General features: G+C 44.0%; 1 protein-coding gene across 2 annotated transcripts in view; it reads right to left on the reverse strand.

Moving 5' to 3' along the window:
* Positions 1 to 17,578, reverse strand: part of acox3 (acyl-CoA oxidase 3, pristanoyl) — a 62,451-nt gene that overhangs the window by 40,688 nt on the left and 4,185 nt on the right. For both annotated transcript variants that reach the window (XM_063187104.1, XM_063187103.1), the window contains 8 exons: positions 16,742 to 16,831; positions 15,594 to 15,737; positions 15,228 to 15,316; positions 13,839 to 13,935; positions 8,722 to 8,904; positions 3,090 to 3,212; positions 2,117 to 2,237; positions 1,033 to 1,155 (listed from right to left, as the gene is read on the reverse strand). In XM_063187104.1, coding sequence (XP_063043174.1) covers positions 1,033 to 1,155; positions 2,117 to 2,237; positions 3,090 to 3,212; positions 8,722 to 8,904; positions 13,839 to 13,935; positions 15,228 to 15,316; positions 15,594 to 15,737; positions 16,742 to 16,831 — 970 coding nt within the window. The remainder of the gene's footprint in view (positions 1 to 1,032; positions 1,156 to 2,116; positions 2,238 to 3,089; positions 3,213 to 8,721; positions 8,905 to 13,838; positions 13,936 to 15,227; positions 15,317 to 15,593; positions 15,738 to 16,741; positions 16,832 to 17,578) is intronic.

Consider the following 17,578-nt stretch of genomic DNA (forward strand, 5'->3'; position numbering starts at 1 on the left):
CCTTGATTAGTCATACCTGCTGGCTGATGCTGACTAAGTGACTGACTGAGTTATTATGTTGGGGCTGACAAAGAAAGAGTGTGTATGAGAGAAATGTGAGCAAAGACAGAGCAAGTTTCTAAACAAGTCAGTATATGTGAGGGTGTAAATGATGCCATTCATTCATTTAATCACTACATAGTGTGATGCGTTATGAATGGACAACAATGTCTGACACGGCATGTTGAAATGAATTAGTGAACATTTCAAACAAAAACAGAGAGAGGGGATACAAAAATGAAAGAGTGAGCGATGGAGAAGGTGGACAAGTGAGGACTTGGTCACTTGGGGAGAGAAAAAAAAACAGAAGACTGTGTGAGCAGGGTTGTAATTGGGCAAACCAGGAAATGTGTAATATGAGAGAATGTTTGGATGAGCAAGTTGGTGCTACAGTGGTAATGCGTTAGAAGAGTTTGGTCTGACCTCTCTGTTTGTGGTGCAGCCACCCCAATCAGAGTAAGAATATGAGTGAGTGAGTGAGTGACTGAGTGAGTGGACAATGTGGTGCAATAGTAGATGAGTATTAGAAGGTTCTGACTTCTCTGTTTGTGGTGTAACCACCTCAGAGAGAGTAGGTATGTACTCTGTATGAGTGAGTGAATGTTCAGATGAGTAAGTGAGTGCTACCGCGCTACCGTGCGAATAGACCAGGCGTGATGCGATTCAAGCGACAGAGTGCAGCAGCAAGCGATACGAGCGATTGAGGAGACTAGAGTATGTCCGTACAGGCAGAAGGCAAAGCATTCAAGCATTCCCATTGGCTGTGGTCACTGACCTCTATACAGTCATTGGCTGTCGCGGATTGTCGCCGAACCGTGTCATAGAAAGTTGAAAAGATTTCAACTTCAAACTGTCACGCTCGTCGCGCAAATCGCTCTAGTCTCCAGAATCGCTTTTGTCGCGCGACTCAATACAAAGTCAATTACTTCCGTCGCTCGCCTCGCTCAGATCGCGCTGGTGTATTTCTGCGGTTGCACATTAGAGAGTTCTGACCTCTCTGCTTGTGGTGGAGCCATCCCAGCAGGTAGTTGCTGGTCTGCTGCAGCAGCACGTTGTTGTCCCCCTCGTAGGTGCAGTTGGGGTCGTTGTCATTGCGGAGGTCCCCCAGACGATTCACTGCAGGAGAGAAGAGGGAGTGAAGAACATGCCGTTAGGCAGGCATATCCTTCAGACATTTCTGTGTACTGCTCAATGCCGTAGCCATAGGCACGGTTGGGCTAATGACTTTGACCCATCCTATCAAAATGGTCTATCCACCTTACGACTGCGGTCACTACTGTAGCAACGGAAAAGGGGTGCAATTTCCGGTTTTCCTGAAGACCCAAGTAAACAAATAGTCAATCTATGCGTATACTTTCTAAAAGTTTGTGTGAAACCCAAGTTATTTCAACGTGCTGATTGTGTTTTGAACGGTATTAAGAAGCTCGGGAACAAGTTCATAGCTGCACAAATAACTAAACCAAACTGTGTTTAAGTTGAATGCTTGTAAGTTGAATGTTAACCGAGGCAGGCCACTTTTTGCTATCATCTTCCCAATCTGTAAGTGTAGACGGTAGTCCTTTTTCAAGTGTGATGGCCTTTGCTCATATTTACAACGCCGTCATTCATTGGTTTAATGTCACGGCAGATAACCAGAAGTCATAACCAAGCATAGCTAAGTGTCTCCCCTTGTTCCTACATGGCATCATGGGAGCTAGGAATAAGATGGATAGCTTAGGCTCAAGACTCCCAAGTAGAAGAGGCTCAATGGGTCAATCTTGGATCGATTTTGGGACAAAATATTCTGTTTTGGGTTATACAAATGAAGGCGAGGAGAAGGGAGAGGAAAAGGGTAATGACGAGATAAACAGAGAGGAAGAGAGGAATAAAGGAATTATCAGAAAAGAGAAAAAAGAGCGAGAGTCTCACTGTCTAAGTATCCATTTTCCTGGAGAGGGAGGAAGAGGAAGCAAGAGGAAGGAAGGAAGAGGAAGAGAAGAATATAGAGAAACGGACAGAGAAAGAGGGAGAGGAGAGACAGGATTAAAAAACAAATAAACAGATAGAGAAAAGCCAGAGTGAAAGTGAGGCTCCTCACTGGCTAGGTATCCGTGTCCTCCGCAGGCCTCTCTGCACTCCTGAATGCCCCTCTGAGCCGTCCAGGAGCCCAGGGGCTTACTGGCGCAGGAGAGGGCATGGATCTCACGCCCCAGCTCCGACTGCAGTGGGGGACAACACACACACACACACACACACACACGCGCACACACACACACACGTTAAATATGTACACAGACACAGACACAGACACACACACACAGACACACACACACACAAAGGCAGACAGAGACGCACACGCACACGCAAACAAACAGACACCACAACAACGTGACACGTGAGCGAGAAAACTCGTGTTCACACTTAAGTAAACATAAATAAACACTAACAAACAATGGAAAACCACTGGATAAGTCATCCTTCTTTTTAGTGAAAAACATGTTAGCCCTTCAAACTCAAGACAGCTGTTGCTCCTTCCGTGGTCACACTGTACAGTATTACATTTCTCACTTCTCATCACACACACACACACGCACGCACGCACGCACACGCACACGCACACGCACACGCACACGCACACGCACACGCACACACACACATGCACACACACACACACACACTGATATGCTATGCATGGACATAGACACAAACCCACAAGTACGTAGACTTGTTTTTGTAATGACATTGCTATCGTTCCCATCATTGCTATTGGTTTGCCATCCCCATCACCACACACGTGCACTCACACAGGGAAACATATGATGTAGTCTATGTGCACAAAGGCATACTATATAGCACATGCACAAACAGTAGACACACGTGCACTTGCTTTTGTAATGACATTACTCCATTTTCTTCACGCGCACGCGCGCGCGCACACACACACACACACACAATATGCATAGGAGACAGATGTGAGATATGTACATGAGACAGACAGACAGACACACACACGCAAAGTATGACCACACAGACAGGGACAGAAACACACACAGACGCGCGTGCACACACACCTGTCTGTCGCTCTTGTCCCTCATAATGAGTCCAATCTGCAGCTCCACGAAGTTCATGAAGAAGGTCTTGGAGAAATGCTCCAGGGCATACACCGCCGCCAGGTAGGGAATCAGACGCCATTGCTGAAAACATCACATTACATTGCATAGTATAATTAACATTACATTATCATATTATATTTGGAAATGGACATCATAACTCTGCATTTTTACTACCGTACTCTATGGTTGGTCTAGGAGAAATGCTAAAAAGCATACATACTGGGAATCAGTCGCCATTACTGAAGACATCACATCACATTATATTGAAGGGTACGTTACACAATATTACAGTATAACTGGAAGGAAATATAACACCACATTACATTGCAGTAGAATTGGATGTGTAACCTACACTACTTTATAATTGGATGTATACAGTTCATTACACTGCAGCATAATTAGAAGTGGACACCATATTGACATCTTCCATATCTTACTTTATAAGTGTAAAATATTACTCATTATATTTTACACTATTTACATGTTTCAGATTATATTTTATATTATATGTGTACACTACAGTCCATAAGGTAGGGCAGATGATTTTATACATTCTATGATTTTATACTTCCAATTTCCTTAATGGAGTGAGAGAGTAGAACAGAACAAGAAATGTACGCAATTATTGACGAAGTACAGGTCAGTGTTCTGAACTAGAGGTTAAACATCTGCGTAGTTAGAACATTGACGTTCTCAACCACACAAGACTGACTCTCACTAAAAACACCATTAAAAGTCCACTAAAGTCAAATGAATACATCCCATTAACGTCTTCAAGTGCACCAACAAAAAAGAATTACAGCCAATCACCCGACCGACTTCAAGCCAAAGTGAACAATGTGGTGAAGTTAAATTATGTTTTGGAGCTGTGCGGAAAAAAAAAACACAGGCTGGTACTTTCTGTGCTTGGACGCTGTTGAGCGTGTAACCTCGAAGTTACTGCTGCCGCACCACCCACTCATTGCTATAACAATGAGAGCTAGCTACGCTACACACATAAATTTGTGGTGTTCTCCGATAAACTGCATTACTTCACCATGTAGTAAAAAAAATACTTCATAGTTTTTTTCTTAGATACCATGTTGTAATATATTTCATGCCTCCAAACTAAATAGTTGTCACTTCACTGGTTTTTAATGCCATTGAAGTCATAAGACATGACTAATACACCAGTGACGTGCGCTGGGAATAAATGGCTGGTGAGGCAACTTTTTCAATATCAGATTTTCAAATAAATAATTGCCAAATAGGCCTACCGACAAGTTCCATATGTCATAGCAGCTTTCTTAACATAAGGTAGGCCTACATATTTTGACATAAGCTTACTGCATTTCCTCAGAGAAAATGCTATTAGATCTCTCTCTCTCTCTCTCTCACACACACACACACACACACACACACACACACACACACACCACACACAACACACCACACACCACACACACACACACACACACACACACACACACACACACACACACACACACACACACACACACACACACAGGATTCAAACAGTGGTCTCACATAAACTACACAGCACCAATGTGGACAGCAGAGCAGAGCAGAGCAGAGGAGAGGAGAGTAGTGGAGAGGAGAGGAGAGAAGAGGAGAGGAGAGGAGAGAAGGGGAGGGGAGAGGAGAGGAGGAGAGAAGAGGAGAGAGGAGGAGAGGGGAGGAGAAGAGAGAGGAGAGGAGATGAGAGGAGAAAGGAGGAGGAGTGGAGAGGAGCTCAAGGAGAGAGAGAGAGAGAGAGAGAGAGAGAGAGAGAGGAGAGGAGATGGGAAAAGAGAGGACAGGAGAGGAGATGGGAAAAGAGAGGAGAGGGGGAGAGGAAAGGAGAGGAGAGGAGTGGAAAGAAAAGGAGAGGAGAGTAAAGAAAAGGAGAGGAGAGGAGGAGAGGAGAGGAGAGGAGAGGAGAGGAGAGGAGAGGAGAGGAGAGGAGAGGAGAGGCGAGGAGAGGAGAGGAGAGGAGAGGAGAAGAGGAGGGGAGGTGAGGTGAGGTGAGGGGAGAGTAGTGGAGTGTAAGCTCCTTCACAGCCCACTGCTCTCACACACACACAGACACAGACACAGGATTCAAACAGTGATCTCACATAAACCACACACAGCAGCAGCAATGTGGACTGAGCATCGCGGCGGATGCTCTACGGAAAGACACCACAGATTCAGAACATGGTGTCATATAGATCCGCTGAGCACCACGGCGAACAAACCGGTGTGATAGCTTTTTGTGATTACGAACTGGATTCTCGTTGCAAATGTAGGCCTACATCTACTTGTAAGAGGCTACAACAAGCGATTGTGGGACAAAGGTGTGGCAGGAAGCGAATGTCAACGTAAACAGATATTACACACGCTTCGATATGGTCACCAAATATTTTGGGACTGTCATTTCTGTTATGCCTACACCTTGGAATTAAATCAGAGTCTTGTAGTTACACGGGTTTATTTGATTTACCTCAACGGTACCCTGTACTCAACTTTACAAACAGTTACCGGGCACATGAGAATCCGGTGCCCGTCACAAAAGCTACCACACTGGACAGAATCACGGCGGACTCTCTCTCCCCACGGGTCTCACAAACACAGGCTTCACACACATAGGAAATTGGTCTTACCTGAACCCGTGCATCAGGTCCATGCGCCGCTCTTTTCCTTCACTTTGGCGTTGTACATGCTAACGTTACTTTAGCCGGCGCTGTTCATCCAAAGCCCCAAACGTCGCCCCAAACGTCCAAAGCAATTTGGCATTGAATATGAGTAGCCACAAGGATTTGTGTTTCGTGAGGCTCCTTAGTCCTTAGTAAATTGTTAAGTCGTAAAATCCCATGCGAATGGTCTTCCACACATTCTCGCCGGTTGCAAACAAGACAGGGGAAACAACGAATATTTTCTGCAGTGTTGTACCACTCACTTTGAAATGATCGGGTAGTTATTCTGACCGGTCACCTGAGTAGCAAACCCTTCAGCTCTGTCGGTCCTCCATTCTTTATCACATATTTTCCCCTTGGAAATCCAACTTTGAGAATGCTCTTAGTTTCGTTATGAAATCCACTTGTAGCAGTCAAAGTGAACTAGCCAACAACACGGACTGACTGTATTGGGAGGGAAAGTGGAAAACAGCGATCCTAGCGGTTACGTTCCAAACACCAGGGTGATCCTATTGAAACTCCCATAGACAAGTTTTTAAAAAAATCCCACAAAGATATGACTTGGAACTATAATACCAGACACATTTTTCAGCGTACACAATAGCATGAACTACTACCTGTGAAAATCTCAAGTCATTTTTTGCCCTTTTAAGAAAAATAGAAATTGTGCCAATCTGGTCGGAAACGGACTACAGCTCCCAGCATGCTGTGCTTCGCGCCTCGTTGACAACACAGAGAAACAAATGAACGCGAACGAACGCAAGTTCTTCGCATATCTTCACATTCTTGTAATCCTATGAGTTCCACATTGTCTTCTTATTACACATATATACACGCGATCATTTTGGTATGGTTTTAAATTCTCTAGTAGATATGATGGCTTCTGTGGTGACGAGTAACCACCTCTCTGGCTCATGTTTGGCTATGCTAATTTGGCTATGCTAATTACATGGAGTAAACAAGCCACACATGCCAGTCAGTGTAGTTCTGTATTAGCTTTTTAAAGAATATTAAAATCAGCTCAGATCAGTGAAAAACCGAACATTTTACCACCTGGTTCGATAAAACGGGCCAACATGCCCATAATATGACTGCCACTACTTCTACTTCGTCGTCAGGGCCGAGATGTAATTTTTCAAAGAAAAAAAACATTCATTTGTTGCAGGGGGTTGGAACGTTGCCAGCAGGGGGCGATGAGATTACTTTCCCTCCCTATTGTGAACTTCAGATTCGCTATGACGTAACTGTCCAGCAAGACTCAACACCAGAAGGAGTCTGCGGCCAGGCTACTGCTCGCCTCACCATTGTATCTGTCAGTGGGCGTTATGCCAAAGCGTCCAGAGTAAAGAAATGATAATCACACGTAGAAAATATTTAAAAAATATCAGGAAATGAGGGCACACCATACATACTTCTATTAAGTGTATAAAAACGTTTAATACAATATTACCAGGTTGCATTCACAGAACGAGCAACATGGCGCATGCGCGCAAGCTTGTTAACGAGGGATTGCGCAATCCGGGGTGAGGCCAGTTCAGAGTTGCCCCAAATTCAGCGTATTGGGAGCAATTTGACATGAAATGGGCAAATATTACGATTTTGGCCACGGAAATGATTGAAAATGAGTGAAACTGTTTAAATACTGCTCAAATGGTAGTTATGGTGCAGATGCTCGAAAACAATAGCTGTTATTGTTACTATTATTCACATTAACTGCATCTCATCATTCTCATCTGGAGCTGGTGAGGCCATGCCTCCCCTGCCGTATTGGAGTGCACGTGCCTGTAATACACACCCACACAGAGTCATTGGTGACTCAACCAAACAAAACAACATTTAAACTCTATCTGTGCATTCTAGGTTTTTAAATGTTGAAAATCTGCCCAATTTGCCTTGAACATCACACATTAACAAATAAACGACACATTTAAAAACAGGAAAGAGAAGTAAACACTAAAAGGCCTCTTACTTTTGCATACAGAATACACATGGGTGTATGGGCCGATGAAGATGCTACATAATTTCCATTTCACACAGCTGCATTAAAAACCCTTTTAGCATTTGCAATGTTTTTCTCTCAATTTCTCCATTTACACAACTCATTATTAACAAGTGAATCTCTTAAACTGAGGGCATACAGGGGGCAGAGAGCTGTGAGGTACACAGCTAGCTAACGACTCTCCTGGGGATTTACGACTTTCTTAGAAAACGCTTATGTCAGCTGCTCGCTTTTGATGTTCATTTACGTGTGCTATTGCAATATAATTCTGTGCGCTTTTATGGGGGAGGGGGAGAATGTTTATGCCCAGGGCACAAATCTCAAGGGAACCCATAAATTAATGGTAATCTGAAAAATCTCTGAAAAGGAAGCAATATTTTCAGCTCTTAAAACAGAGTTTAACTTCATGACCTAACCCATTTCAACAAATGGTACTATTAATAGTGTCAGTATATGCAGACGATCTGTAGGGTCGTCTATGGGTCCATTCAATTAACCTATGCATATAAGGGTTGATATGCTGTATCCGTGGGAATAGCAAAGTAAGAGTTCACAGAGAGTCCAGTGCCCAGCGGCTCTGCTGTGCTGTGTGGTGTCTGTTGCTTAGTAAACACAATAGAGCTGTGGTGCATACATGTAGATAATTGTATTTGCAGACTCAAGGGCTACCAAACAAAAAAGGGAAAATTATGTGAAAAGGTTAAGCTGTGTTGGTCTCCAAAAGTGAATCAGTTATCCAGCACACAAGATGTACGAAAGGACGCCTCTTCTTTTGCCTCTAAAGGCAAAATGACAAATATAATTGGCTCGGTATGTGGTGACTGTGTGGTACCTACCGTTGGTACTGCAGCATAGTGTGTGTGCGCGCGCGCGTGTGTGTGTGTGTGTGTGTGTGTGTGTGTGTGTGTGTGCACGCTGTCTGTATGGTATACCGTACCTGCAGTTGGTACTCTAGTACAGGGATCTCGTGGTCGTCTCGCGGGCCGAACTGGCGTCGCGTGGCGGAGAAGCGTACGGCAATGGTGACCGCCAACTTCAGGTTGACCACGGCCATGCGGGAGATGGACACGCGGCCACCAGACAGGGCACCCAGCGACGCCCCAAAACGCTTATTGGGGTCCTGGAGGAGGCAGACAGAAGAGGAAAGCGGAGACAACAGAAAGAGGATAAAAGGTTGAAGAACGCAAGTATACAGTATGGTTGTGCCCTAATGCTTGGACACACGGCTGTCGGACAGGGCTCCAAGGGACGTCCCAAAATGGTTATTGTGGTCCTAGTGGAAGCAGACAGGAGAGGAATTAAAATTACTTTTGGGATATTACTGTATTAAAATTACTATTGGAATACTACTACAAGTATATTAAAATTACTATTGGGATATTACTATGTTTCACTAAATTTGTTTGTTATTTTTAAGTTTGTTATTTACTGTCAATGTAACATAATCCTCAGAAACGCCTCCCCCTTTTTGCAAAAATTGATCAGACGATTAGGTCTGCCAGGTCATCAGTAGAAAGAATGGGGGTGGACTACAGTCCATGTATCCCTGGCTGAAGTGCCGTAACGCCGCATTGCCCCAAGGGACCATAACACTGCACATACAGTACAGAACACAGCAAGTCGGTCTTTAAATGTCCTCCTTGTCCTGCGTAAGTGGTTCCTGAATACTCCCACTTTGGTTCACAAATCAATGTGATGTTCCAATGCTTTTGTTCATGCTTTTACAGCAGGGTGTTTGAAGAGTTGTACTGATAAAGCAACTGTGAAGTGAATAAAATTGAAATGGCTTCATAAAAATGTGACAAAGAAGACCAAGTAGGAGAGAAGGAGAGGGAGAGAACAGAAGAACAGGCACGGACAAGAGGAGTGAGGGTGAAATGTAGGACAGAGTAGGACAGGAAGAGAAAGTACAGAAGACCAAACAGCAGAGTGTGTGAACGCGGACCAAGCAAAGAGAGCATGACGGCCAAAACTCAACACAAGAGAGGAAGAAGAAAGAAAAGAGGACAGAGAGGAAGGGGGAAAAAACGAAGAGAAGAAAAGGCAGACAGGGGGAAAAGGGGAGATGTGCAGTAGGATGGATGGATGGACAGACACAGACAGAGGGCAGACAGAGATTGGGAGAGAGAGAGAGAGAGAGAGAGAGAGAGAGAGAGAGAGAGAGAGAGAGAGGGGGGGGGGAGTGGGAAAGACAGGAAAGAGGAAGATGGAAGGAAGAAGACAGGGGAAGGTAAAAAGAAAAGAAGGGTTAGGACAAGGAGGGAGAGAGAGAGACAGACAGTGAGAGAAACGTGCATATAGATAAAGAAACATACAAAGAAACAGAAAAATTGAGAAAGAGTTGAAAAGAAAGAAAAAAAATGCAGAGGAAAGACAGAGAGAGAGGGAAATAGGCGTAAACAGAAAGAAAAAAGAGGCAGAGAGAGTAAGAAGGTGATAACAGCTAAGAAGGAGATTATGAGAAAGGGTCCGGTCTGCTTGACTGGGCTCTTGCAACACATGAAGGCTGTAGAGGAACACAGACAGAAGAGAAAGAAGGGGGGAGAGAGAGAGAGAGAGAGAGAGAGAGAGAGAGAGAGAGAGAGAGAGAGAGAGAGAGAGAGAGAGAGAGAGAGAAGATGGACAGACTGGGAAGAAGAATAGAGAGATGAATGAAAAATGAAGAAAGAAGAATGAGATATAGGAGAGAGGGATGAGGAGAGAGAGAGAGAGAGAGAGAGAGAGAGAGAGAGAGAGAGAGAGAGAGAGAGAGAGAGAGAGAGAGAGAGAGATATTATGATGAGGCCAGGCTGGATCTGCTTGGCTGGGCTGTTTAAACAGATGAGGGCCATGGAGGAACACATCAGGGGACTAAGCAAGGTAGAGAGAGAAAGAAGAAGAGAAAGGAGAGAGACTTGAGAAAATGATAGAGAGGGTGAAGTCAGAAGAGTGGTAGAGAGGTAAAGGAAAAGATGAAGAAACAGAAAGGGATGGAACGAGGGAGAAAGAGAGAAAAGAATGCATAGAATGGATAGAATGTAATGGATGAAAATTGATAATAGAACGAATCAGATGGAAAGATTGAACGAGACAAAAGAAAGGAGTGCGGAAAAAGTTATAGATTATGAGGAAAGGTCGGTTCTGCCTGGCTGGGCTCTGTAAACAAATGTGGGCTGTGGAGAATACATCCGGTGTGGTTAATTGGGCCTGGGCCTGGGCCTCTCTTCTCCTCTCCTCCAACTCTCCCGGCCTGTTTGTTTTCACAGACGCCCTCCTTCTGGGTTTTCCGTCAGCCACGAAAAAGAAAGCGGCCTTCGTTTTGTTTGGTCTGAAAACAGGGAGAAATCTTCCACTCGCTCTAACATGGTGGGGGAAACAACACCGTTTTAGCGGTACTTTGCAGAATATTCTTTCTCCGCACCAATCTCATCCACACTTAGCGTCCTGCATAGTCAGAGGTGCACTAGGTCTGTGAAGATCCTCAATCACTCAGGTCATGTTATCATGCAAGTGGACTACTTCATTACTATATTATTTATTAATTTATTATTCCACAGACAGCAGAACATATTTAACATTGGCATCACTCAAAATTCTCTTCTTTTGTAATATTAAACAACAAAAAACACTCCCAATTGGACCTCATGAGAGAAAAACGTCAGTTGCTTTAAAGCTGGAGTCCTTTCGCAAAGGCTGGAGCTTCAGCAAGTTGAAGCTCCTGTACTCCTTTTGCCTGTATATTTTGATTTCGCCGATGAGCTCATCTAGCCATCAGATGATCTGTGAGCTCTTTAAAAGTTCAACTGGTCCAGAAAAATGTTTACTTTCTACAGCCGGAATCTCCATTGTACCCTCTGCCCCGTCAGAGAGGTGATGGGATGGTGGGGTGTTTTGGAGATGGAGGGGGGGCGCTCTGGCTGAGAGGTTGAACCTGAGGTCTGATGGTCCTGACACGTGCTGCTTTGTAATGGAGGTGGGTGTGTTGTACAGTAGAGCACACGTGTGGGATGGACGCAGGGGCCGTGCTGTAAGAGGGGCAAGCAGGGCATTTGCCCCTGGGCCCAGGGCCCTCCCGTATTAGTGGTGGGGCCCCTTAAAGACGTTTGCAGACTGTATGGGGGGGCCTGTTAGTGTTTTGTGATAATGTTGGCCTGTTGTACAGTAGAGCACACACGTGTGGGATGGGAGGCATGAGGGAAGTACAGGAAACAATACTGCACCTACACAATGCCTACAGCATACGACCCAAGGAAGTCTCGCCCTCTTAAAAGTAAATAGGGCAGTATACAGTTTACGTACTTAAAAAGCTGACATCATACAACGGCCATCCAAAACATAAAGGAGAGGTACAGGCACGTAAGGTTCCCAAAACATAATGAAGCAGAAGTGTTATTTTTGGTTCAGTGCCGATTTAACAAATTACGGATGTGCGCACCTTTTTCCTATGTTGTTATCATACAATTGCCGGCATGGATTAAAAAATAGCACTTGTGGCTAACAGAGACAGAAAACAGCTGTCATTCAAATTGAGTTATACCTTCTAATGCATTGCTAACACACACTGGCACATCTCCATGACTTCTACAACTGAAATAGGCTATGCTCAGTTTGGAATCGAACAATGTTAAATTGCTATGGACATTTCAATGGAGAAAAGTATTATTTTAGTTGTGTACAGGGACTCCTACAGTTGGAAAATGGCTTGCTTTATGGAGGACTCGCATGCAATGTAGCGCTGCCTGCTGACCTTGTCTTCTGTTTACGTAGGCTGTTAAAGTCTTCAATGCTGAAGATGAGTTATGTGGCGCATTGTCTGCTAATTCGGGCAGGGTGTCATCAAGGCATAGGCACCGTGACCTCACAGTTTGTATAGAGGACATGTCACTCTGCTTATCATCAGGACAATAGGTGTAGTTTAGTGACCATCAATACAAAGCCATGCAGTCAGGTCAAAAGAATTGCATTACATTGCATTACAAGAGCAAAACATTGACTATTTTTTATTAATTAAAAAACAAGAAAAAAAACATACATTTCCCATAGTTAGACTGGTTAATGGGTTAATGTTACTGCTGTGCTTTAGAGCAGTTTGATGGAGCACTGTTTATGTCATTTGAAAGTTTCCACAGGCGTAACTTTAGATGTGGATGGTGGGGACATGTCCATACCACTTTTGAGATAAGCCTAGCTTGTCCCTACCACATTTTCACAAATACAATGCAAAAATAGCACACCCAGACAATTTGCCATTGTAATGTCCACACCACTTTCCAAGCAAAACTTACACCTTTGTTTGAAACGACTGACACTCTAGGAAGAGAATGCATAAGAATGTTAAGAAGGTTGGGGTCAAGCATGGGTCAAAAAGAAACCTGTCTGAATGGTTTCCGAACAGGCAACACAAAATTAAAAAAAACACCAACACGTCTCGACCACGCAGGGTTCAACAGGGTGTGTTACTACTGTGTGTGCTTGTTAAAAATAGCGTCCTATGTGAACCTCACGTCTGGGAAGAGGGTGTAAGGAGAGGCAACACTCTCGCTAATGTTTTGATTTTGGGCCGCAGCAACTACTCTGTGCACTATATTTAGACCCATTAGGGGCAATACTGTCTATCGTAGCAGAGCAGGTATAAACACAATACAGGACTTAAGAAGCACCATGTGGCCACTACACTAGATAGAGCTCATTCGTAAAAGCTCTTCATTAAGGTCATAAATGCATTTTAGGACTATATGGCAAGCTTTTCAAATTCCAAGGCACTCAGTCTTCTTCAATAAAAAGCTGTGAACGAGGCTGAAACACGTTGACGATCATCTCAATTTAATTAAAAGCTTATCATTTAAGAAGAAAGAGTGCCTTGGAATTATTTGGAAATTATAACTACCAATTATTTGGAATTATTTTCCTTGCATAAAAATTTCTTTGATCAAACAGCGTGATCACTCTACTCAAAGAACCTTTGAGCCCTCTGTCCAACATTCTTTTGTTTGATAATCTAATATATATTTGGTAGTGAAGTAAAATTGTTTGTTTTTTACTTTAAGGGGGAATGATGTAAAGGGACCAACTGACCTTGAATGGTGTGACGTACTTCCCCTCTGGCGTCACGTCGCCCGTCTTGTTCAGGAGATTCTCCCGTGGAATACGCACATTATGGAACATGGCAAACCTAACACCACACAGACAGACAGACAACCGCATGAACATAAAAGAATTCCCACTACTACTATGCAACTCACCTGCTCGAAAATTCTACAACACATTCATAAATAGAGATACTGTATAATTATTGGTGCGTTTGAATGTTTTAAATGTTGTGAAAAGTGAAAAAAGTGAAAGCCCATTGGGAAACTCCAACTCCGATTGTCATTGTGACACAGCACTTCACAGCACACAAGTGATCACTGCACACTGCACACAACGAAATTGCATTTATGCCTCACCCGTGCAAGGGGGCAGCCCTCAGTGGCGCCCCATGGGGAGCAGTGCGGTGGGACGGTACCATGCTCAGGGTACCTCAGTCATGGAGGAGGATGGGGGAGAGCACTGGTTGATTACTCCCCCCACCAACCTGGTGGGTCGGGAGTCGAACCGGCAACCTCTGGGATGCAAGTCTGACGCCCGAACCGCTCACCCATGACTGCCCTTTAGTCACCAAAAAAAGCCCTTAATGTTCTTAATGTTGTCATAAAAAACACAAAAAAGGTAAGGTCCACACATACACTTGACCCATAAATGGCACACTAGAGACAGACAGCTAGAGATCTCTGTTACATTTTCTGTGCCTAAATAAAAAAAACTGATAGTGATTCTTTGCGAATACTACCACATCCTACTCACATAAACAGCTTTTATATGACGATATCTAGACTACAGAGTCCCAAACATTACATGTGAGTGACTGTGTGTCCTCTGAAGCGAACTCATCACTGTGGTGTAATCTTGGTTTACTGTCTGGGCTGTTGAAATTCAGAGGAATGTCCAAAACTTGATATTGACTGCCTCCTGGTGGATTCTTGGTCCAACTACACATTACCAGAATCTGCCAGGAGCAAAATTTTGCGAATCACTACAGAAAGATAGAACATACTCTGAATAGTCAAAGTAGTCAGAATAACAGAGTTCTGCTTTTAAAAGATGTGTGTGTGTGTGTGTGTGTGTGTGTGTGTGTGTGTGTGTGTGTGTGTGTGTGTGTGTGTGTGTGTGTGTGTGTGTGTGTGTGTGTGTGTGTGTGTGTGTGTGTGTGTGTGGTCAGTATTCACTTCATGGCACACCTATACACCTGACGAAGGCTGTGCGAGGTTAAAATGTTGTGTTGAATAAATCGGTGAATGGCAACAGTATGTGGATTTTTCCCCTTTTTTATGTGGGTCGTTTTGATCCAGTACCTGTTTTATTGGATGTGCACGCATCCCATATATTTCTACGGTACTAATATACTACTGTTCTCCCTCTCCTCACCCATTGTCCAGGCCGTTCTGGCCCAGCTTCTTGCCCATGTCTCCCACCGTAACTCCAGGCATGGACAGCAGCGTCTTGGAGTCTCTCACCTGCACGGAGGAAGCAATGAACGGCAGAGCAATATTAACAACATCTGTGTGCCAATGCAGGCATGCTGGGAGCCAAATAAATATTAATATTTCTCCCACTCAGTACTAATGTTTAGAGAAAACACATTTTCAAGAAAGAAAGGAAGAAAGAAAGAAAGACAATGACAACAGTAAGACAATGAAAGCAAGACAATGTACAGTAAGACAATGAAAGTAAGACGACAATGACAACAACGAAAACAACAACAACAAAAACAACAACAGAGGCGACTCGCACCTGAACGACAAACGAGTGCAGCCCGTGGCAGACCCCGTCTGGAGTGTAGAGCTGGGCGAAGACCACAGAGTGTGTTGCCGTCTTGCCCAGGTTGCCCACCCAGAACTTAGCCGCCTCAAAGTCAGGAGTGTTGATCAGAAACTCCTAAACAACATGTGAGAAACATGGAATGACAGTGACCACACTACATGACGGGGACACATTAATCTGATTTCTGCTGGTAACAGCCTAGGTCATTGATGCTTTTGTAGTAGCACACGTCAGGTGGTGCAACCACAGCTAATGCCAATAAAATGATTAATATATGGAAATTAAGGTATGTTTTTCAGACAATTCAATTTAAAAAAAACATTTATTACATTCAATAGTGGTATCAGCTGTGGTTGCACCACACTGACGCCATTTCAACTCCTCTTTAAGACTAGTGCATTACAATGCAACACAATACAATACAAAACAATACAATACAATATCAGGATCAATGGTGTTGCATCATAAATTGTTTTTATAACTGTTACCGACTCCTCAGTGTGCGTGCATGCGTGCGTGCGTGTGTGTGTGTGGCGTTGTTGTAAGGTGGCGAGAGTGTGATGAGGTTTTCAGCTGTGAATCTGTGGCCTGGCTTATCAGTGTGACCTTCAGTCTGGCTCTGGGCCCGCTCATATGCTCACTGCACTGCCCTCGTTTGGACAGACACGTACGTGACGGCATGCACTCAGGAAACCCTGGGCAGGGGAGGCAGGGAGGGAGGGAGGGTGTGAGGGTGTGTGTGTGTAGACAGGTAATACTTCATTGATACAAAAGAATATCAAGGTGTCCAGTAGCGTACCATACATTATAAAACAAATATAAACAAGCACACAGGTAGACAGGTACACTTCAGATAAAATGTGGACTTTGTATGCACATGTGTATACGTGCATATTCACACATGTATCTATTTATAATTGTTGGTATGTGAGCGTAGCGTGTGTGTATGTATATCATAACAAACACACAGGTAGACAGGTAGACTTTATATACAATGTGGATACGTGCACATTCACACATTATGTATTACATTTGGAATATGTCCATATATTAGGGTGTGTGCGCGCATGTTGGTGGGTGCGATTATTCTCTTTATGGTGGTTTCCTTGTGAGTGTACCTGTGTTTTGGGGTCATATGTGGCCGTTGTCCTCATTGCTCTGGTGTTGCTGCCGTGGCTCAGCTCCGTCAGGGAGAAGCACCCAAAGGTCTGTGGGGAACAATGTCACACACACACACACACACACACACACACACACACACACACACACACACACACACACACACACACACACACACACACACACACACACACACACACACACACACACACACACACACACACACACACACACACACACACACACACACACACACACACACACACACACACACACACACAATACACACGCACACGCACACACACACGCAATGAGGACAGGTGGTATTTAGAGAACGTTGACCTGTGCCACAATTGGCAATTTGTACAGTGTGTTTACACAAACTATAAGAAACCCATCTGCATTCAGTCAAGCCCCAATGCACACAGCAAGTCAACAACAGGCAGAAAATGAAGGCGAGTAAACAAAGAAGTAGTAAGTCCTGAAGTAGCTTTTAGAAATGATTTTGGTTACATTTATAAAGCTGGATAATAATAACAAATGTTAAAAATGTTTGCAGTGATTTACAAAGAACATTAGTCAAGATGGGTGGTGGATGGCCAGTATCAAAGACAAGTGACCATCATCATCTGTAAATTACTGCACATTTGAAATCCAAAATGTTTTTCTCTTCAGGGGACCTAGTGAAGCTGGGAGCTGTCTGTCAGGGGGGCCATCTTCACTATAATCAAGTAGAGTCATTGCTTTGATCCAGGTGGAAATGATCTAGCAGCACACATAAGACGGACAATGCAGGACAAGACAAAATATGCCGGGGGAAACCCTGATTAGTAGTC

This window comes from Engraulis encrasicolus, chromosome 21, assembly GCF_034702125.1.
Source record: "Engraulis encrasicolus isolate BLACKSEA-1 chromosome 21, IST_EnEncr_1.0, whole genome shotgun sequence".
NCBI classification, from domain to species: Eukaryota; Metazoa; Chordata; class Actinopteri; order Clupeiformes; family Engraulidae; genus Engraulis; species Engraulis encrasicolus.